General features: G+C 43.6%; 1 protein-coding gene across 1 annotated transcript in view; it reads right to left on the bottom strand.

Annotated features, from left to right (window-relative positions):
- Positions 1-23114, bottom strand: part of GAS6 (growth arrest specific 6) — a 40581-nt gene that overhangs the window by 16299 nt on the left and 1168 nt on the right. The window contains exons 3-7 of the mRNA XM_048077915.2: positions 9687-9711; positions 8840-8902; positions 3749-3871; positions 2118-2237; positions 8-133 (exon numbers count right to left, since the gene is read on the bottom strand). Of these exons, the coding sequence (XP_047933872.2) occupies positions 8-133; positions 2118-2237; positions 3749-3871; positions 8840-8902; positions 9687-9711 (457 nt within the window). The remainder of the gene's footprint in view (positions 1-7; positions 134-2117; positions 2238-3748; positions 3872-8839; positions 8903-9686; positions 9712-23114) is intronic.

Here is a 23114-nt window from a genome sequence, read left to right as displayed (position 1 = left end):
AGCTTACCATCACAAGTCTTTCTCAACTCATTGTACTTGTAGCCTGCATCACAAAGACACTCATATGAGCTTATCAGATTTTTACAGCGAGCTTCTCCACAGATGTCTGCTGATGCTGCACACTCATCTATGTCTGCAAAACAAGCAATTAAACAACACTACTTCAGATGAGTATAATCACTTCACTGTTTGCACCCAGGAGTGGGCTCAGAGTCAAGTGATCCCTCTATGATTTTGGTAAATCAGAAACCAGTATCTTTAAGAATCTACCTTTATCATTCAGCTAGCTATAAGGGATGACTGCAGGCTTTCAAGACCAGCTGTTACTTCTTTCTCTAAGCCATCAACCACTATTGGAAAAAACAATGCAAAGCAAGCCTAGAGGAAAACCATAAAACAAAACAAAGCAACCCCATGAAAAACCAAAAAACCCACTCAGTTCAGGGGGCTGAAACTGTGGGATAAAAAGCAGCCATCAGGAAATTAGGAAAAGCAGTATGTTTTTTAATAAAACACAGAAGCAGCACTCAGTCTGTGGAAAAGCCAAGATTTCTGCAAACAAGCAAACAACTCTGTTTTTTCACACATTCACAAAACTGACATCCAAATCTGCTGATCTGTAGTGGTAAAGGGGAATTGAGGCAGTCCAGATTGTCACAGAGAACAAGTCTTGTTTAAGAGGTGTTGTGGGGTTTCACTACAAAGGCAGGCAATGGACTGGAACTGGAGGCCCATAAAACAAATGTTTTCCTAACATGTTAACTAATACCCAGCAAAATCCTGGTGTTGTCAAAACATTCGCAGTATATTGAGAGTTTCATATTTACTTTTGCTTTCTATTACATGTTCAGACTACAGTTACACTTGGTGATTTTCCCACGTGTGAGAGAAGTAATCTATCTCATATGCTGTGTAACCTAGTCTACAAATCAACTGGCAAACATAATGTTTTAGTGTGCACACCTAATGATAGGAAAAAGCAGGAAGAAACTGTCAAAATGTACAAAAGCATTAAAATGCAATGACACATCACAGCTAGCATTAGTCATATCTGATATTAACATCAGCTACCTGATGGCCACACATCGGATACAAATCATGTATGCTATGTTCACAGTATAAACAGTACTATACTAACACACATACATGCAATAGCAACTATAATTGCAAGCCCACTTGCTGTCCACCTGTTCATGCCAGCTGGCGCGAGGGGGCAATTCAAAGGTGATGTTGGCTCACCTGAGCGGCTGTGCGCATTAGAAGCGGATACCATGTAATCTGTACAATCATCACTTTAAACAGTGGAAGTGGCACAGAAGTAAAATCCTGCTCTTTTTTTTTTCTGATAGCATTAACAGGTTGTTCAGGTCAGGTATACAAGTTGCTCAGAACTGTGTTATCGTATCCGTAAGAGTTATATACACAGACTTGCATGTTTGTCACGAGATAAAAAAAAGTGATCATTAATGAGTCTATGTCTCAGCACGCAGTTTCTCAACACTTTTAAATGTCAGTTGCTTAAGCTCTGGATATGTAAATTCATTCCACCATTTCAGGCAGTTATTTCAGATCCTTATTCTCCATTCCCAGATGCTATGTAAAATAGTTGCCTGCCTTCATTAGGGCCTTTCTGCAGCTATTAATATTTAGTGGCAGGGAATTTATCTGTCTTTATCTACCGCAATTCATTACTTGCAGCTGCACATATCCAGATATAGAAAAATAAAACAAGAAGTGCATAAAATAAAAACAAATATCTCATATACCACAACACCATGAGACTGGAAAGATGCATAATGATGCATCCGGGCAGCCCTTCCTCCTCTCAGCGTTGGGATACAGGGACCAATCAGCTACACCAATTTAGCACAACACCAGCCACAAACCCTGGTGAATCAGGGCTGTGTTGAGACACTGGAGAGCAGCGTGGTGGGACCACTGAGGAACCCAGGCACTTAGTACTGGCGTGAGCACCCAGTACCATCCCAGCCCCAGCAGCTTCCCAGCTGGGGCTGGGAAGTAGGAGGGGACTGCTCAGCACAGCCCAGCTCTCCAACGTACAGTCCCAAGTCGCCAAGCACCAGCTGAAGCACACTGAGAGGGCCAGGAAAGCTTACCTTCACATGTTTTGCTGTCTTTAAGGGTATAACCACTGTAGCATGAGCAACGGTAGCTGCCGAGCTTGTTGAGACAGATCTGGTTACAGCCACCGTGCTGCACTTTGCATTCATCAATATCTGCAGCAAAAGAAAGTATTGCAGTCAGCTTTTCACCCCTGCATCTGACCTGGGGAGTGAGAGTGGGGTAGGAGCTGGGAAGGAGAAAGAGCAAACAAGAAACACTATCACATCTGAAACTTGATGATTACAAAATGTACAGAGATTTCATTCAAACATTTCAAGTGCATCAGCTCAAGTTCATTTGATAATAATAGAAAAGGCAGAGAACAAACTGTAACTGAGTACCTCCCTCTCAGTTTGGAGAATGCACAGAGTATCTTTAGCCACTGTGGAGGTGAAGAAGAAGAGTTTGTTTACAGAAGCAAACTACTTATAACTAGCATGTTTTATATTGTAACTAACTTTTAAGATGATACAATGGCATGTAACTTTGGGGTGAAAGCCTTAAATACAAGAAAGATATCCTCACTACTACTGAGAATGAAAGAACACACAAAATTCCAAGTTCACAGCTGTCGAGTGCTGTGTGCTACACTGTGCTCCACTGAAGCAAAAGCCTGTTAAATTGAGAGCATGGATTTCACCCTCTATGTGCCCTACCTGCTTATGATGTCCTGTTTGTATATGGAACTCCAGAGTCAGCTGATTGGTAGGACAGAAAATTTCATGGCACTTTGCAAGAAAAAGAGGGGGTATGCTTCAGACTGACTGACTGCTGAGCTCTCAAGCCTGTTTGCATACTGATGGATCAGTATACAAACTTACCAGCATACAAACTGCCTCAACTGCTTAAATAAGCTGCTTGTGAGTGATCCTGTAACTTCTCCACAATATTCACATCAGAAATACAGTGTGTGGATCTCCTGCTCTCCTGGTGGCCACACGTCTGGACTGTCTGAATGTGATTCCTGGCAACTACTTAATTTTGGCAGGCACAAAAGCAGTGGCCCTGACAAGAAGACTTGCAGGCAGAAAAAAACAGAAAGAAGATAACAAGAGGAGGGAAGGAATGTCCTGCACAAATATTCTGCCTGAATATTCTCTTTGGAGTTGATGGGAATACACAGTGGGACGCAAGTGGACTTGGAATAAGATCCCACTACCGAGGAGTCTTTAACAGACTAATTTCACCAGTTTGTGCATCAGCAGCAGAAGACTCCAACTGTGTGCTGAAAGTCTCTGTTCCTGTTGGAGAGGAATGGGAATACGGGCCAGCTCCTCAGGCTCTGCAATTTGTTATCTGTTACATTGGGGTTAATGGCACCAGTTGAGGTGCCACTACAGCTCAATTTCTGCTGCCCTCTTCAGAGGGGTGGGACAGAAAGACGGGGCATAACCTCTCTGATTTCTTTGTCAAGACTATGCTGAAATCCATTAAAGTAATCTGGAAAATGTATTCAAGCATAGTTATATGATTCCCAAAAGCACAAAAATATGAGTTGTGTATAATGCAAGTTCAATACCATGACTTTTGAGTTGGGCAGCACAGTATCAGTGATCATTTGAAAATACAGCAAAAGCCAACATATCGCTGTTACAGATCCGAAACATAACAAAATATATATTACCTTTGTCACATATTTCTCCCTGCCAGCCACGTTTGCATTCACAATAGAAGTCCCCCTTGAGATCTTCACATTTGACAGTTCCCTCTTTGTAACAAGGATCGGGAGAACACTGGTTTGGCAAATCTGATTTACAGAAGGAATAAAAACAAACAAACAAAACAAACAACAATGCATAGAGGTCAATAATGAAAAGGTGTTTCAACCTTATTAAAAACCAAGACCCTTAAACACTAATGGGAAATCACTATCAGAAATACACCTGGGAAACCTGGAAGCTAATGCTTATTGCTAACATGCCAAATGGGCTATGCCAGGAGCATGCAGTGGAATTCATTTCATTGCAAAGGGTAGTGAGCTTCTACCCCCATACTTGAAGGGCACATCCTGAAAGAAAAATTCAAAGTAGCTCTCTTAAAATCAAGTTAATTCTACTCTTCCTGCTTCTGGTGAAAATAGAAAGCAGGCAGCAGCTAAGCACTCAAAGAAGGATGGGTTCTCTTTTTGTTTACTTTTGGTAATTTAACTGAGGATCTCACCAACGCTGGTAGATTTGTTGTTAGGAAAGGTTTGTATCTGAGCTATCCAGTTCAGGCTTTTCTATTACGCTGAATGAGAACAAAAAAGAAACATCAATGTCTTAACAGTGTAAGAATTGCTAAACACTAATTCAATAGCTAAGTGAAGGAAGGAACAGAGGATTCCCTTGTCCCCATAAAAAAATGAGTTGGCAGGTCTCGTATCTCAGTATCTGTTATATGGGTGGTCTAGATCTGTGATGTTCAAAAACTATACGCATATTAACTGTTTCCACAACCTTAACCAGAAGGAGCAGCGCAGAAGCTCCTTCTGCAGACTGCAAAGCTCACCTAGTCAGAGGGTCTTTTACATACACCCTCCAAGAAATGGGGTTCAGGAGAGATGAGGCACTTCTGCAGACCTTCTATACTCAGGTCAATTTCAGTCACAGTCCAGTCTGTCATGAATGCCAGCTTCTACAGATTACATTTGAACCTAACGAGAGCCTCAGCAAACCTGAATGAATGCATATTCACACTGGGGCTGACCTCTCACACTGCAGCAGTCCCAAGTCACTTGCTCTCTGTGCACACCACCACATGAGATGCATTGGATAAGAAAGTCCTAAGACATGAACATGTGATGTTCAGGCTTTTCTTCTGATGAAAAGATGTGGATGTTTCTTGTGCCTGACCAACTCTGCCAGAGTGGGGCTGGCATAGCTACAAAGCAATGTTTCTACCAGTCCTTTTGGTGCATGAGACACTGGAGTTGTCGCAGCTGCAGCAGCAGCAGCCTTTTGAAGAAGAATTACTGTCATTAGCAAAGCCTTCTACAATCCTACAGTCTTGGCAACACATCCTTACAACTCAGCAGAAACCCAGTTCAGCCCAGACAAAAGGAAGACTTTACAAAAAGCGGAGCTGACAGGTGAATTTAGAGCACCTAATTAACAGCAGCCCTCTGCGTAGGGCCAAGAACTATGTCCACTGATCAGCCAAAATATATCAGCTTAAATGACAAATCATTGCACTGTCTGCCTCAGATTTCAGTCACAGAGATTGATTGAGGCTGTCAGGGCCCTCTGGAGGCCACCAGGCCCAAGCCCTGCCCCAGCAGGGCCACCCAGCGCAGGCTGCCCAGGCCCATCTCCAGGCGGCTTTGGAAGGCCTCCAAGGAGGAGACCCCACAGCCTCTCTGGGCAGCCTGTGCCAGGGCTCCTCACCCGCACAGCACAGAAGTGCTCCTGGGGCTCAGGGGGAGCCTCCTGGGGGCCAGTTTGTGCCCAGGGCCTTTTGGACTTCTGGGTTGTGTTTTGGGCAGCTGTTAAGACTGGTGCTATGTTGGACAGAAAAATAAGAGAATATACTCTAGGGTTGGATAACATTTATGTTATAATTGTCAGGAAAAAATAGTCAGATTCTGAACCATGGGCTGCACTGCACGTCTCATTAATACAACCCCAAAGGACAGCCTTCTCTACACTACACGAACATACACTGTTTCTAAACCTTGCATTCTCACTGAATTACCTGAAGGCTGAAGTTAGCAGCACATTAGTGCTGCAGGTTATCCAGGTGACCATGGAACACTAATTTCTTGCTTTCCATTTATCACAATGTACAATATAAAAGTTTTTGCTATTCCTTTCTCTGTAGGGTATTGATTGGCAATGGCTAATAGAGTAGGCTGCATCAAGCAAGACAAAATAGAGGAAGAGAAGAAAGAAGCTCTATAAAAGGTCATACAAAAAAATCACAAATATCCACAACTGAAAGAATATACATTTCTGGATGTGATTTCATCCAAAATATAGCATGGCTCCAGACATTCCATCACTTCAGGCTTTCCTCCTCTGTAACTAGCGCAGCTTCAGCCCCTAGCTAAGGGGGTTGAACCATTGAATGCCATTGAACAGGTAAGAATTCATCCTGAGACTCAGCAAAATGCTTTATGGTGGACAAGGAGGAGAGAACCAGAGGGCTGATCTGGGATGGAATGTGACCACAGTCCTGCCAAAGAAACACATATTCTCAGTATTTCATCTGGACCCTAGTGCCTGAGAAAACTCTTCAGGAAAAGCATGCATACATAAGTCTAAGAGCCTCACAGAAATAATCATCCACTCACCGCAACCAAAGCCTAATTACCTTTCTTCCTCACCACTCTAGCTGTGCAGAGCTGGGGCAAAGCCACAGACAAGGCAGACTTCAGGCCACAGAAAAGACACCACAGCCATGTGGGCTGCCTGCAACAGCACCTGCCAGAATAGCCCCAGGTACACCACTGCCCAGCTGACATACCACTGGGGGTGTATAGCTCATAAATTGAGACAGAGAATAGAAACATAAGCTCCATTTCTTTAAGTCCATATGGAAACAAGACTTCACCTAAGTACATGGACTGCTGCTTCCAGTTCATTATTCTGTATTCTGAACTTGTATTTTGGTATTCATAAATGGTGCAAATTAGAAATTCATTTGGAAAATGCTACGTCGTGAAAACTATGACACTCACTATTAAAAAGCAGACACTCACAACATAACAAAAATCTTATTGTATTTTTAAGGTCAGATGTAAACTCATTTCCAAAAAATACCATAGCATTTTCCAAACTCTTGCAGAACCAAATCCCTAATTCCTAGCTGACCCACAACACCTCTTTTAGAAAAAGATCCAGTTCTGCAGACCAAAATATAGGTATCTATGTGTAAAGCAAGTATCTAGGTGTGTAGCAAGTGTCTAAATTGTGACTGCAGTCAGTGGAGATCTAGTTGGTACCATAAACAGTCCATAAAGTGATTCAGCTCTCTCTAGAGCAGCCACAGCTTTGTCAGTGACATCACCCTAGCGCTGCCGACTACAGATGAACTCTCCACTGACTACAACGGGACCTACATCTCATGTAGGTACCTATGCTGGGAACACCTGCATCTACCTGTCTGAATCTGCAGCTGAACCCTACCTGTAGCCCCGACCTAAAGATCTTGCGAGACAGAGAATCCTCAAATGCCCCACTAAGCTGCCTAATGACTACCACTGTTAAAATTTGTACCTTATTTCCAGCATAAACTAGTCTACTATCACCCTCCAGCCCTTGGGTTGTGCAATGTCTTTGTAATGCCAGATTAAAAGGGCCTTCTACTACCTTGTTTTGAGAATAGAAGATGAATGTTAAGAAACACAACACTTAAATGTGTCTCACAGGCACAAGCCCAAAGAGCTACATAGCCTTTTTGGCAGCATCTGTGAAAAATAAAGAGACATGCTGGAATCAGCTAAGCACAAAGTCTGTAATTCTTCCAAGCGCATTTCAGGCTCCTTCTCCTGTGAATTAACGATAGCTAGCCAAAACTCAGCCACTTAAAAATATTTTAGTATTTTAATGGGGGAAAATATTATAATTTTATTGCCAAACCGCTGCATTTCCAATGGACTGCATCCCTAAAAACAATTATTCAGCTTTCATTTTTTTCAGTGCACAGAAAACATCATTGCCCTTTAGACTTTTGTTTCTGAAACACTAATCAGTTGTTCAGAGTAAGTGTTCCCAGTTGATACCACCATTTTCAGCAGCAGCTTCCGCCTTCATGCCGTGCCACACACAGAAGCAAAAGGAAGCATCCAGCCTCACGTCCCACTTTGAGCTAGCTTGCACACCACGCTGGTACTTCAGGTCCAAGAGTTCCCAGTTCAGAGGACTCTAACATCTGCCTAAACATCCTGACTAAATCCTGATCCTGCTTTGGTAGAGTTTGGTAGAGCTGGTATGAACATGAGACTGATCAAACTTGATCGTAGTAAAAGACTGAACCACAGGGGTAAACATGAAAATAAATACGCACGCACATGGTTTTCTCCCCATCTTAGCTGATCTGCTTCCAGAGCGTATTTAGAATCTCTAACAACAGAATATTTATGTGGTTTGTATCTTTAGCACTGCTAAGCTCCAAGAGGGAACTGGAAAGGTCTTAGCAGAGTTACTGAAAATCCAATCTCTGGTGTCAGTGATGAACAAATATCTCTCTCCCTTCTACACAGATATCAGATTGACTTCTGGATTGATCTGGATTTTTAAATGTTGTAATACTTAAACCACAACCACACAATGAGTGAAAATGACCTGCTTACTTAAAGTTGTCAAAAGCCTGACACAAACTTGGGCTTGACTGTAAGCTTTATTTAAGATTACTTAACAGGGGTGAGCCAAAGTTAGCATTCAAGAAAAAAGAAGATGAAAGGCCAAGCACACAGTACAACCTTATGGTAAATCCTATTCATTGTCACTCTTGCTTCTCAGTCTATTCAGACCTTGAGAAACTGGTGAGAAAGAAATGTCTTGCGTCACAAAACACCAAACTACTGAATGATGAGTGAGTGAAGGCAATAGCTTCTACAAGCAGAAAAGCCTTGTTTTGTTGCTCACATAGAACAATCAGTATGGAGTGTCAGGCATAGGGAATAGGAAGAACATTACTAAAATACTATCCAAAATGTAGGTAACCGAGCTGGTTCCACTACTTCAGGTATAATGAGAGAACATTTAACTACAGTATATGAAACAAAAGTGCTTACTGTGAACGCACGTAAGGAAATCTGGACTTCTTGTATACGGCGACCCATATTTTTGAATACAAGCTGAAGAACAGAAAATGAAATTGTCGTTATTATAATGACCACATGGCAGCTGTTCAAAGCATGCAAAATGATAGCTAGCCTGCTGATGTTTCATTAAGCAAGGTTTTGGAAGGTGAATGCAAAATCTATGCAATGTTATAATCTCCGAAATGCCTTAAACTTCTTAAGTTCATAAAAATATTTTAGCTCTGATGTACAGTAGAATTATAAGCTATCTGAGGGGAATAATCATTTTGCCAGAGCTATGATGATTCTAAAAGCATATTAGTAGCTACTCAGATTTGACCTATTAAATCTCTTTTGAATCTAAAAAGCACATGGAGCTTTGTAAAATTATTGGCAGTACTGATTTGAAGAGCTATGTATTAAACACAGATAGAAAACAGTATGGTGGCATGACTATGATACAGCCAGTAGAAAAAGCCAGGGGATCAATCAGTAAAGGCACTTTTTAAAATAAGGAGATTAGTTAATAGCTAAACTAACTAAGAAGGGGAGAAGATAAAAGACTAAATTATTTACTAATGCTGCAAGCTACAGACAATAAATGCAAGATCAACATTTTAACATGCAGAATCTCTGTATGCAAATCTACACGTAAGTGAAAAACAGCCCTCAAAATCACATCAGGAATGTGGAGACTGTCTTAAAAGTTGGAAGTGCATGCTTATTGCAGTCCCACATCCACCACTTTCCTCAGCAGAAGCTTCAGCTGCGACACACTCCAGTGTTAGGCACCACATACCAACGCTGCCACAAAGTAAAAGTAAAAGCTGCTACTCACCCAAGTATTTCGGGTAAAAATATTCCTGTAGGAGGGAAAAAAAAAAGCAAAGATTTATTGAATAATATTTGTTTCTATTGTCATTCTACTAATATTTAACAGCTGCTGTTAGTTTGGTGGTCTTGCGTGGCAGTTGTTTAACAAGATCCAAACACAAACATCCTCATTTCTTTTATTCAGAGCCAGAAGAAACATAGTGTTACAGACACGGTTTGTCCCATGGGAAAGGCGAGAAGCATTATTAGCTCCAGCCTCAGTGCATGGCCAGACAGCTGACCTGTCGCTAACACGAAGCCACTTACGCACTGTCCCAGAGGCAAAGGTGCTCACTGTGAGGTACAGGGAGGAAGAGGGATCTAGGGACACAAACCAGAGGGAAGGTACAGAATGGTTTAGTCACCCCCTGCCTCCTTGGGGTCCCTCTGCTGCTGCAGAGCACAGGCAGCACCATGACACCATAACGACTAAAATAAAAGGGTATGCCTTGCTTTTACAACAGCGAGCACCCTACTAACAGCACCCACTGTCACGCTCCCCACTACATCTGCTCATGGAAGCTGGCCGCCCAGAGAAGGGAGTGCGGAGCAGCTGCAAGCAGGGGGAAGGCAGAGATCAAAGTACCATGAAAGTATTCATCCCGTTGAGACCTTGCCAGCCATGGGATTGCTTGCACCAGCACAGGGCAAGAACAGGAAAATGCAGCTGTGCTGCTTGGAAGGGTGGGAGGTTGGCCTGAGCTCATCATTAAACCACGTTCTTAGAAAATGTGAAAACTCATCACCTTGAAAAAGGTTACTTTCCGACTTCACTTCAGATTGGATTTCATGATGTATAAGGCACTAGTTCAAGGGCTGTTCAACTTGTAACTGAGGCACTCAATGAGGGAAAATTCGTGGGTTGCATCAGTGCTTAACTTTTTTTGGTTAAATTAAGCCATTTCTCAGCTAATTATGAAACTGTTTACATACTGTCATTCTCTTTCACACAAGATAAGCAATTTCCACAAAACACTGTATCTACAGTGAGATCAGGACAGTAAATATCCTGTATTCTACAAAATTAATTTTGGCCATACAAGTGCAAGATTAGAAACTATTTTTTTTCTCCTCTTACTACAGATGTTTGGATAAGCTCATGCACATATACAGACATGTACATGCCACAGCGAGACACACACTGCGATTCTATTTGACCTGGACAGTCTAATGAAATCAATCGGTTGACAAGGTCATATAAACTAAAAGTTTTGCCTTACTGTCATCCTCCAGAAAAATCAATCACTTCTGGCAAATACGCTCCGGTTACTGAAATGCACCATGCAAATATTCAGCTTAAATCATGAAAACCTCTATAAAGAAGCAGTAGCCCACGCTTAACTTAATTTTCAATTCCAACAAGAGGGTAATAGGCTTAGCATCCTTTGAGGCTGAGCTTTGTAATATCTGTTTGGGTTAACAACCTGAGTGAGGAGCTCAGAAGTCACTACATTCCTAATATTTTTTTTATTATTTCTCCTTTATTCAATATACATCACAAAAATGTGCAGATGTATTTAGAAGCAGGAGCCTTCGTATGCATGGCTGCCAGCCTACCTGCTCGAAGTCAGCGATGTCGAAGGCAAAAAACTCAATTTTCTCCTTTATCTGTGATGAATGAGCTGAGTGCTGGAAAAGTTGTATAGACTGTATTCTTATAGGAAAGACCAAGGTAGCTACCTATTTTCATCACACAAATAACCTTCCAAAGGCAAACTCAGAAGACATTGATTGATGCCAGTTTGCTGTGTTAGCAGACAGAATACCCACAGAGCCTCTGCCATTGCTCCCCATCTGCTCAAACAGCAGCAGAGTGAAACCCCAAGACGCCGTGCCACCACGAGCTTTCATCAGGCAGGCAGCAGAGGTAAGCAACTTCAATGGGAGGCTATTAGCAGAAACTTAGCCTCTCTTTCCTTATCTTCCTCATTCCCTTATAATTACACAAAGCTACTTTCTGATCAGTAACACTTCTCCAGATCTACAGGACCTAATACTATATAAATAATACTACTCTAAAACAAAGCAAAGTGATCACAGGTTCTAACGTTCCTCATTCCTGTGTGATTAACTTTTCACTTTTCTCCCTAATCAATTTTCATGACAACAGGCTTCTGGAAATACAACAATGTATTTCCATTCAGCCAAAAAGATTAATCAAAAATGAAGGATGAATAATCTTCCACCTTGGGAAAAGGAACTTGCTTAAATTCTACGTAGAAGCCTCTTTAAAACAAGCGAACAAGCAAACAGCACTGATCAGAAGATTGCCCGGTTAAAAATTCAGCTTGTGCCTAACTTGCACAGAAAGACAGCCAGACTTGCATTATTTCCAGTGTGAGCACTCAACTCTACAATGCCTTTTCAGACTTCTGCGCTGTATTAAGTCTTAATGGCCCACAGATGTCGGGGAAGACGAAATCCCTCAGCCCTGCATAGATCAGGTCCCTGGTAAAAGTCATCTTTCCTCCACCAGAAGTCTTCGTTTCTATTTTCAGGATCCAAGAAAAATGCCAGGAAAAATGCTCTGAGGCTTGCTAACGAGAAGTCTGCTAACAAGAAGATTCCTTGTAGCTATTTGGCCAATTTCTCAGCTAGTCACCTTATATTTCAGGCTCACCGAGCATCTCGACATCCAGAAAGGCACTCAGGATTCACAGGATCAAAATGCAGGAGAAATTGTGAGACAGGTAAAAACATTTGCCTTTCCCTCCTGTGCTGATCTCACCAAGCTCTCCAAGCACACCACCCAGCAGTGACACCTCAGTGCCGACAAGAGGAAGACAAAGGTGCTCCCGGCCAGTGCCTCACAGGAGCGCCAACCTCTGAAAGAGGGCAGCCCTCGAGAGAAGCATTTTCGACAGCTCCAGCCTCCCTCTGTGCCTGCCCCAGGCAGAAACACCTCCATGGACTTCCACCCCTGCTTCTGGTGGCCCCACGCACCCTCACTGCTACGGGACTGGGATCTCAGATGCTTCAGTTTTCAAGGGCCTGGCCCCTGAAGACCTGCAGCGTGCAGGCCCACATGCAGCGAGGGTTCCAGGTGACGAGCCGTCTGCCACCAGCAGCACAGCTCGGCTGAGGCCTCAGGTCGAGAGGGAGAAACAGCAGACCAGGAATTGCCTCACATCTGCGAGGCTCCAGCCTCACAGCCAAGTAGAAAATATGGCACAGGGCCCGTCCCTCCAGACAGGTTCGTGCCTGCTGATTGCAGCTCATTTCAAGAGACCTTTTCTTTCCTGTCCAGGAGGCAGAGCTGTGAGATTTAACAGATTTAAGCACTACAGCCCCCACCCTTGCCACACAAACACAAGTGCATGCTACAGAAGTAAAGACACACCTTTTGATGTATTAAACACAACGCTTGGGTTCCAGCATTCAACAGTAGTGCAAGACCTAGGCGTGCACACTTTTGTTTCAGGGTAGAGTGACACCAAACAGTTTTTCAGGGGGCTAAGAAGTTCCTCTCCCACCCACATCCACAGCTAGCCTTATAACGCAGTCGCTACAACACTTAGTGTGGGTATCTAAAATGAAAAGAGAGCGTAAGTCTATAATGTCTGCAAAGAGAACAAAGCAAGGCAAGCCACCGCCAACAAACCACAAAACTCCAGGTTGTTCAGTTTGCTTTCTTTAATTTAATTGAATTTGATTTTGCTTTATGTCATGTTGTGTTATTTCAAGCATAATTTCAAGAGCAGTAACCTGAAGGTACGGATTTGTCACAGGGCTGTGGAGCTGACGGGGCAGAAGTACCAGTGTCAGTTTGCCTGCCAAAGGAAACCTACCCTAAGCTCACGATCTCTTTTCAGCTCAATGGCCAAACTTTCTCTTAGTGCTAAAATCCAAAAGTTAGTGAAATTATACAGGGTATGCGCTCGTCCTGCTGCATTTTTAGAGAAGATGGAAGAACACGCAACCAAACAGCCCTTACATGAGTCACGGTATATAAATAGCCCTTCTGAAACCATAACAATGACCCTGTCTACACCAGCAAAATGTTCTCACTATTGCTTAAAGCAATTGGCAAGGCTGGGAACCTCAGCCAGAAGGGCCTGCCAACTGCTTCTGTTTGTTTTGTTTGAGTACCAGGTCAGGTAATCCCGATCCAGGCTGAACCTAATCAAAGCCTTGTCTGAGCTGCTGCAGCAGCAGATAACCATCTACACAAGGACTGCGGCGCTGCCGGATCTCACCGACTTGCATTAGCAATGGTAATTTCTAAAAAGCATTTGCTTAGTGCAGACAGGCTGCTCAGTCTCTGGCAACTCCCAAGTTGCTGATATTATGGAAAGCAGAGCTAACAAAAGCTACACCAAATTCAGGCCTCCTTCAGACACCGTAGAGAAGCATGGAAAGGCACAAGTCCAACTAATTTTGCCTTCGCAGCTCTGCTTTTCAAAGAAAATTTGCCTCCAGAAATAAAATGCAGAAAAACAAAGCCTGTGTCAGAGCACATGGCTTTGCCTACCAGCACAAAATTTGTTTTCAGCACTACCGCTGCTTTTGTAGAGCATTTGCTGAGTAACTCGTAGCTGATGTGCATGTCATGTCAGCTCTTAGGCTGCAGTGACAGCTCCCACATCATGCCCTGTTCTCATTTCCATATAGTGACTCTCCCTTTTTCTCCTTTCAGTACTGGATGTTTGACATGGGCATGGCATGACCTCTTTGTTTATAAATACACTTCGTGTTTCCGCGCTGCAAGCCTGCAAAAAAATGGCCAAACATAATTGTCTATAAGTTATTGTTTAACCTGGGTGTGCATTTATACCAACCATTGCTTAACTGCTATAACTTGGGAATGCAAATCTCATTAATGCTCAAGAGCGCTCTGCATTGTTTTTTAAATTGGGCAATAGACTTTAGCTGCATAGCAAATCTCACGCTGAATGATTAGGCCTACCTCCCAAACAATGTAATTAACCAGTCCTATAATTCACAACTTTAACTGTATAGAAACACTAGGTATAGAAATTAAGTTCCTGTCAATGCCATGTGGCTTGCGCAAGCGTTCCTTCTCCATGTGAGGAGTTCTACACTCAACCAGGTCAGTTTGCCTCCTGTTTTGCTTTGGAGCAATATGCATTCTCCATGCAAAGAACAATGACAGCTTCTCCCCACAATCCAGCAAGCGAGGCCCTAGAGAACCAAGTAGGTCATGTTACGGTCCAACAGCAGCCTCAAACACGACCACAGCTAAGTTGGTTAGGGCAGCTTTGAGATTTTGGGTCTGGATGCACAGTATCGCTTTCACACAGCCCAGCTACTCTGATGCACGAAGGCTATGAGTGCCCCTTCCCTGGAGTTGCTGATCCTTCCAAACAAGACCACCCTCTCTAGCATCGCTAGTAGTACCCCCGTTTCATAGAGATGAGGCACCCCTGTACAATCTTGAAGACTGGAAATAAAAATGATCTATTACCACAGCTTCCCTCACCCTCTGAGAAGCAGGACTATTTTTCCCACCTCAGCAAAAGATGTTGCACTGTGATGAGGAAAAACCCAGCAATGATTAGAATGAACAATCACAGGAAAAAAAAGTAATGAAAGGAAAGAAAAGAAGGGAAAAAAATGTTCATGTATGTCCAGCCAAGCAAAACACAGATACTTGACATTTGTAGGGCACACAGGGAGATTATTTCTATACGCAGCCTGAGGCAGGGCTTGATTGGACAATAACAACATGAAATCAATGTAACCAGTGCTGAGGACCTAATATTCCAAGAAAAATCACTGGAAGAGTGTTTCCAATGAGTGGGTTGCATGCTTTAAAATTATTCTGAATGCCCTCCAATCACAAATGCCTTGAGGTTTTCTCCATTGCTTCAAGATTTAAAGGCTACTTTCCCTCCAGCTGTATTAATGTGCAATTTGAAAAGAGGATCCCAATCTGAGAACAGATCATCCCTCAGTGTTGCTCGTTCGAATCCTCATTGCAATAGTTATAATACTTCTAAGTGTGGTTCAACTAATGCTCGCTTATAAACTTCAGGCAAATTAAACAAAAGTGAATCTGAAAAAAACCCTAACATACTCTTCGAGTGTCACTATGTGACACTCCATGACTCTCTCCATGACACTATATTGTGTCATTACTTTGCAATTATTTGCTGTATTTAAAATAAAACAGATTATACATCCCATCCAATGTGATTTAAACGTTTGTGATCTCTCCTATAGCTTCTGTAACATTTCATCCAGTGAAGTGAGAAAATAGTGTATTTTTCCCCCTTCCTGTATCCTAATGGTATTGTAAATTGTTTATTAGGATTTTGCATAAATGCAGCTGTTGCAACTCACAGCAACAACATTCAGCCACTCTAAGGCACCGCCGGATTTTCCCTTAGTGTGGATAGGCAAGCAGGAATGGGGAAGTGACATCTGAGACAACATTAGGCCCTTGTGACAGAATCCGATCTTACACTTCCCTGTTCATTATTTTAATAACTAAGTAACTTTTGCTTTTCTGTTCCTGTCCCACACGTTTTCTTGGAACTGAACTGGGACTCATTGTTCCAGTGGTCAGCCAAATGTGGTAGCTCTCCGGATGCACGTGATTTTGTACAGTGCAGCCATGATACGTTCTCCTTTTATCTCTTCATTTGTGCACCCCAATGTCCTGACTGGTAGTGTAACATGATGCAGAATGAAGACAACACCAACACTTGCCTCTCTTCCTGGGTTTCCACCTCACTTTCCAACTTTACTCCTCCTGTGGGTCCCGCTGCTGTTGCTCAAAGGAACAGGAAGAAAACCCCAAACAATAAATAAGGGAACTTCCCAACACGCATTCTGCATGTGTAAAGAGCCTCTAGAACAGCAAGTTAAAACAAAACAGTGATAGAGGTACAGATACGGAAGGCAGACCTGCTGAAAAACTTCAGTCAGATTCTCCAGGGCTTGGTTCTTCATTCATTTCTTCAACAGCATGAGCTGTGACGACCCTTTTTGCTTCTCCCCTGGCACCTGGCCTTTCCATCCTAAACCCACACTATCCTTTCCACCATGTTGGTGCAATCCTTTGTGAAGCTGCACAGTGAGCTGGGCTGGGGAACTCACCCAGCTGCAAAATGATCGTTTTTCTCTCCAGACTGCTTTCCCTAAGATCAGTTCTGGAGATCAGTCCATGCAGTTGCACTAGTTGCTGCGCAAAGACGATGAACAAGGAGGCAAGGGGGTTGCTTAAAACAACTAGATCAGCTGAGCTAACAAATATGAGACTAAAGTTACTGAAAAGCAGTGTGAGTGGAGGAGAAGTGAACAGGAAGAATCCCTTCCCACTCTTTCGACAGGTTCTGTTTTCAAATTGCCACGGTTTTGGTCACTTAGCGCTTGCTGAATTACTTCATCGTGGACTGAACTATGAGAAAACGAATGTTTCTGCTGCTGCTTTTTTAGCTGTCCTGCCCTGACACTTTCCCCTCTTCATACCCATGCTCTTCGTCCTGCAGCCTCCAGAGCAGTCGTGCAGCGTGCACCGCCCTTGCCGTGTCCCTTCTCAGTTTCTTCTGAACCTCTGATGCTGGCTCCGTTCTTGTTCTTCATGCCTATTGGAAAGTAATTTCTCATAATTCATTAAGTTCATTTAGAGTTTGGAGCGCACATGAACCGCAACTGCCAGTTTGTACAGTTTCAATGTTTCCCTTACCTGATTCTCAAGCAGCTGTACTAACATAGTCTCTTAATTCCTGGTAGGCTGTTCCTCATTTTTTAATTTAAAAAGAAAACAAAGAAAGCCCATAACCACAAGACTGTTCTCTTAATTTATTTAATTGGCTTTCTTCCTCTCTCACACGTTTATTAAAGCCTATTGTATTCTGCTAACTGACTTACCCAAACCTTATCTGCTTTTTCCATTATCCCGCTCCTTGCCCCAAACCCGTACAATCCCCCTGCTCCATTTTACCATTCTTAGCATCTTTTTCCATGCTAGCTTCAAACAGCCGCTTGGTGTAGTATCAGCCACTATTGTTTTCTCTTGCTCCTCCCCTCCTGCTCCATGGGCGCTGTAGTGTGGAGTACTTCCATGATGGGGTGTTTCAGTATTTCCAGTCCTATTCTGAACTCCTGGGCTCAATTCATACAAGTGGAAACAGATTAAGATCAAGTGGGCACAAGTCCAGCAGAGCTGATGGAGCTTTGTCTGCTTCCACCAGCAGCAAACTTCGCTCGCCCTCCCCAATAACCTTTGATAACGCAGCCTGTAGCTAACGACTGCCTCCTAAGGCAGGCCAGAGTACTTTAGTCACCCTCCTGCTATCAAACTCCACTACCTTAAGCAAACGCTGTGTCCACACCGTCACAAACACAGATGCATCTTGCTCCACTGTCCCGGTCTGTCTTCCAGATCATTAGGCCCACTAAAGCTTGGTATAAATCTCTCCCATCCTGTGTTTCCTGTATAAAAAACTACAGGGAGAAGGACAAGAGGGAAGGGAGAACCTGGTGCATCCCCAGATCTCATCCCAGCAGAGAGCTGCTATGCCACTGTGGCATAAAGCTGGACACTCAAACTTTTCAACTTCCTCCTTCTCTCCTTCAGGTCATTCCTTGACAAAAGTATAAACGTCCTCATGTGTTCTTTCTCAAAATCTATTAAACAGGTAGCACTGTGCCTAGGAATCCGTTCTTCCATACACTGAATCCAAGCAGGTTAAATCATCAAGCCCAGAGCTCTCTGGTAACTCTTTCCCTCTCTCAGATGAATTCTGCAAGAAGGAGAAGAGATATAAAAATCTATACCACTTATAAATCCAGCTCTTCCTCCACACTCTGCCAAAATGCCGTAACAAATCGATATACATTGGCAAGAATTTTTGCTGCAAATAAACCCAGATTTTTGCCTGGATATAGAAAGAAATATTCTATGCAGGGATGATGACATCTCTATTTAGAGATGATATCAGTGTTATTCATGTCTAGACAACACAACATTCACTAAATTACTCAAAGAAATTTTACACTGCTTAACTTTCCCACTTAACTCTCCTCCTACATGCCTTCATACTTTTGTTATTAGTATTTACAAATGTGCATCTATCTTGGTATTCTGAGAAAGAAGACCTAAATATTGCTTGCCACGTATTCTTCCTACAAGATCAGAGTAAAGTCGGGACTACTCTAGTCAGTGTATGCAGCCCATCTGTGCTACCATGACCATGCCACGTAACGGAACAAGAAATAAAAACAATGACCTGGTGGCATTGTGAAAACCAACCCAACTGAATGTTATACCCTACACATTGCTTCATCTGCATTTCAGATTCTTGATAAACCCAGCCCAGAAGAAAGATTGCTGGCATTGCTGGATGTTTTGTTAGGATCAGCAATTTTCAAGCCATGACTGCAAAACGCCCCAAGTAGCCTGGTCAGGTCTCACTGCTGACCCTGCTGAGAGTGGGGGACTGGACAAGAGACTTCCTGCATCCCTTTCAGCCTAAGTTTTCCTGCAGTTCTATGCCAGCGCTTTCTGCACCTGATAAAACATGGATTTTAACATCAGTTTGAATGCAAGTCCCTCAGAAAGCAACAGAACTTTTCATGTGCATGCCTTTGAATCAGACGTTCATTTTGCACACATATGAAAAACATCTGGCTTTCCGTGATGCCCCGTTGTGGGGCAAATCCATAAACAGCACACACAGGTGGCCAGGCTGTCCTGCATCAGCATTTCTTGGTGGGCCTGACTGCTTTCAAAGCGTTCACCGCGGCAATTTCAATGGCAGGCCGCAGACAGACCAACAGCTCTGCAACACTAACAGCGGCAAACACGATGAGCGGTGGCAAACAGATGCTGTACTGATAAACCGTGGTCCATAATGATGAGGCTGCACTCAAACATCTTCACTATGTTGAGCCTTTCAAAACAGAGAAAATCCTTGCACAAGGTCCCTGTTTTGCTGTATTTACTCTGTAGTGAAATCCAGTGTTTTCCAAGAACTCCAGCTGCCACGTTCCCTTCTGCCCTTTGTTTTACATGCTCGGATAGCCGCATTTTTAGAACAGGTCACCCAAATTCCAGAGCAGTTTATCAGTCAGTTAACAAGCTGTAATACCTTGACTGCATACCAAGGTCAAATATTTCTGCAGCACTGCTTTTTATAAGGCCTCATCAACATTTGAGAAGAGATAACATCCTTATCTCCACATCCAAGATATTTTGTAACTTCACCCATCCATCACGCCTAGAATATCTTTTTAATAGGCTGCATTTAGAAACATAATAGGTTCATACCTCCCATGAACATGCTTTCCACCCTTATTTTTTCCCAACATAGTGTCTTTTCATTTTCCTGCTTGGCCCTAAAAGACAAGGGATACCTTGGCTTGGTATCCCTAGCCTAAAAGACATCAAAACACAGGAACCTTCCCAGAATCCTGCAGTAATACCTAAGGATGTTATAATCAGCTCCATGGAAAAGATAGGCTGCAAGACTCATTAGCCTAGGCTCACACTTGTTTTTACCATGTATAGTCATACAACTAGCACAGACTGAGTTTTGTTCTGTCTCCTAAAAAAAACCCCACAATCTAAAAATGTTTCAATTGATCTTCCTTCCTCCAGTCTGGGTGAGCTGATATTTATATTTTCCGTAACATAAAAGACAAAAGCTGCGCTGGCCTGCAAATGAATGGCCATTTAGCCCCACCTAACACGCTATTATTAGCAGCTGATGCAAGTAATTGTACATGTGGCAGGTTTAAGAAAATGCCCTTCTTCTGCAGATGTCTCTTCAAAAAGCTGGTCGCCGGATCAGTGAAAGCCTGACACAGAAGAAGGGTGCTCTGGTACAGGCACGTGCCATTTCATTCCTATATGCTGGCCTGTCCAGTAAGGACGTGCCTTGCCATGCTGTTCTTGGCAAGGTGTTACCACTGGCTGGATCAAGCCCTGGTTTTACCTGGGATGCATCACGCAAGCTGTCCTGCAGCTTTGCTTCATCTTACCTTAACTTCTGGAGCTGCCTGATTGAACCAGCTAATGTAATTTCACATCACAACCTGAAGTCATAGGTCTTTGAGGTGAGTTAACCCTGGTAGGCAGCCAAGGACCACACGGCTGCTCACCCACTTCCATCCCTGCAACAGGGCAGGGGAAAAGAAGAGCAAAAGCAAGAAAACTTTGGGGTCAAGATAAAAAATGCTTAGTAAGTGAAAGAGAAGTGGGAGAAGAGAGAAAGAAAACAAAGCAGAACAAGTGACCCACCACCTCCAGGTAGACTGACGCCTAGCCAGACGCTAAGCAAAAGAGGGCCAGCCTCCCTGACCCCAATTCTTCTCCCATCGTAACGCTGATCATGATGCTACTTGGCATGGAATAGCTCTTTGGCCAGTCTGGGTCACCTGCCTGGCTGTGCCCCCTGCCAGCCTCCTGCACACCCCCCAGCCTGCTCACAGAGCAGCTGAAAGCCATGAAGAGAAGGCCTTGACGCTGTGCCAGCCCTGTTCATCAACAGCTGAAACACCGGGGTGCCACCAGCATTGTTCTGGTCATGGATCTACGACATGGCACCATACGAGCTGCTATGAAGAAAATGAACTCCATCCCAGCCAGACCCAGCACAGTCTTGAAATTAGGCCTCAAAATTCCCTTCACACAACTGCAGGAGAAGTAAGAACAGCATGGCTTGTAAGGAAGACCCATACATTTTGTTAGACCATCTGATGGGCAACCAGGGATGAGAGACAAAGCTGCTGCGCTCGCACCATGAGCCCTTCTTCAGGTCAAATGGAGAAGCAGTCCCGTAGCACAGCAAATACCCAAGTGGCTACATTCATGCTCATCTGGCGCTTTACAGCCTAAAAATCAGGAGATGTGAGCAGACCTGACAATGAGATGAGCAACATGCGGATGTGTTCCCCATGGCTGGCCCACCACGAGGTTATCCACAGGGCTCACTGCAAGACAAGAAGTGCTGCAGCTCTTTCTTTCTGATACTACCTCAGCAGTCAACCTCTGCGACCACATTAAGCCAGCAGAGATGAAAATTTCAGCCCTCCTACACACAAGAAATCAACAGCTGTCAACAGTAATCTGTGCATTTCCCCAGTCAATAAAAAGTCCTCGCTTAACCAACATGGTCCAGCTGCAACCTCATAATATGCTGAAGCATGAAGGCAGATACCATAACTCCTCAAACTGCTAGGCCTTGGTTTTTCAACAGTTTTCATCATTCCTCAGTCAGCACTCTCTCAGCTCGCTTCCTTCTTCTATCAGTCAACAGGACTGGGTGTAAATGCAGCATCAGGGAGATGGCAACGTGTTAACTCCCCAGCGTTTAAGGGAGACCTCCGTTACCTCAGATGCATGGCAAGGAGATGTGAAAAGATGAAGTCAGTGAGGAAAATACTCTGTCCATCAACGCCACAGATAGTGCCAGAAGAGTAGTCATCTATGCCTTACAAAGCCCTGAAGGCTTCCAGTGTTTATAACAATAACAATATCTCGTGCACATGGCCTCTGCCACTACTTATTAGAAAACTGCTAATGAAAAGCCATGAGAACAGATAGGAAGGGCTGTCAGCCCCCTGGCAGGAGGTGCCACAGCTGCTTCCCAGGGAAATTCAAGCAGCATGACACCAAGGAGCTGCCTGTAGCAAGCTCTACAGATGTACTGCCTGTAGCAAGCTCTTGGGAGCTCTGTGTCTCAGAAGAGAAGGTGGGAGTTGTACCACTACAAAATACAGTATTTTGGTGTAACAGTGCATGTAAAATAAGCAAGAGGGCACAGACACTAGAAGCTCATCCAGCTTCAGTGGTATTTCTTCAGAGGTTTCCAGAACTAGAGACTTAGCAGTAATGAAGGGAATGCACAAAAATTAAAATCCTTTGCAATGACAGGAAGTTTTATTTGTCCAGCAGAACATGCTCAGATGGCACGTCTGGATCTTAGAGAATTTCTGTTAGACATCAAACCCAAATGACTTAATTCTTTTCATTACAGTAGGAGAACTGTATACTTTTTTTCTACTATACAAAATAAGTACCAAGTATAGCTAACAACTCCTGACACGTTTACAGTCTGCCATCCTCTACACTGATCTATCAGTGCACCCCCCGTCACCCACCTCTGGCAGCTTCCTTGGTCAGAAGCCAGTTTGCAAAGCTGGTGACCTCACATCACCTTTTTTCCTGAACGCCACAAAATCCCATTTGGGAGGCTTTTCCCACACTTGTCCTGTGTAGTGGATATTTACACTGTTGGCTCCGTGACATACGGACCGTCAGGAGGAAAAGCTGCCGTCCTTACCGCCTCGTAACACGGACCTGCTGCACCGCGTACCCGGCACGGAGCTGCCTAACGAAGCACACATGTCAAGACTTGTCCGACCGAAACATAACACATCTGCTCCACAGTCCCTCCCTCGCCTCCGGTGCGTGTGCCCTGTG

Source organism: Anser cygnoides, chromosome 1, assembly GCF_040182565.1.
Source record: "Anser cygnoides isolate HZ-2024a breed goose chromosome 1, Taihu_goose_T2T_genome, whole genome shotgun sequence".
NCBI classification, from domain to species: domain Eukaryota; kingdom Metazoa; phylum Chordata; class Aves; order Anseriformes; family Anatidae; genus Anser; species Anser cygnoides.
The sequence above is the reverse complement of the archived record's forward strand: the minus strand, read 5'-3'. Positions and strand labels throughout refer to the sequence as shown.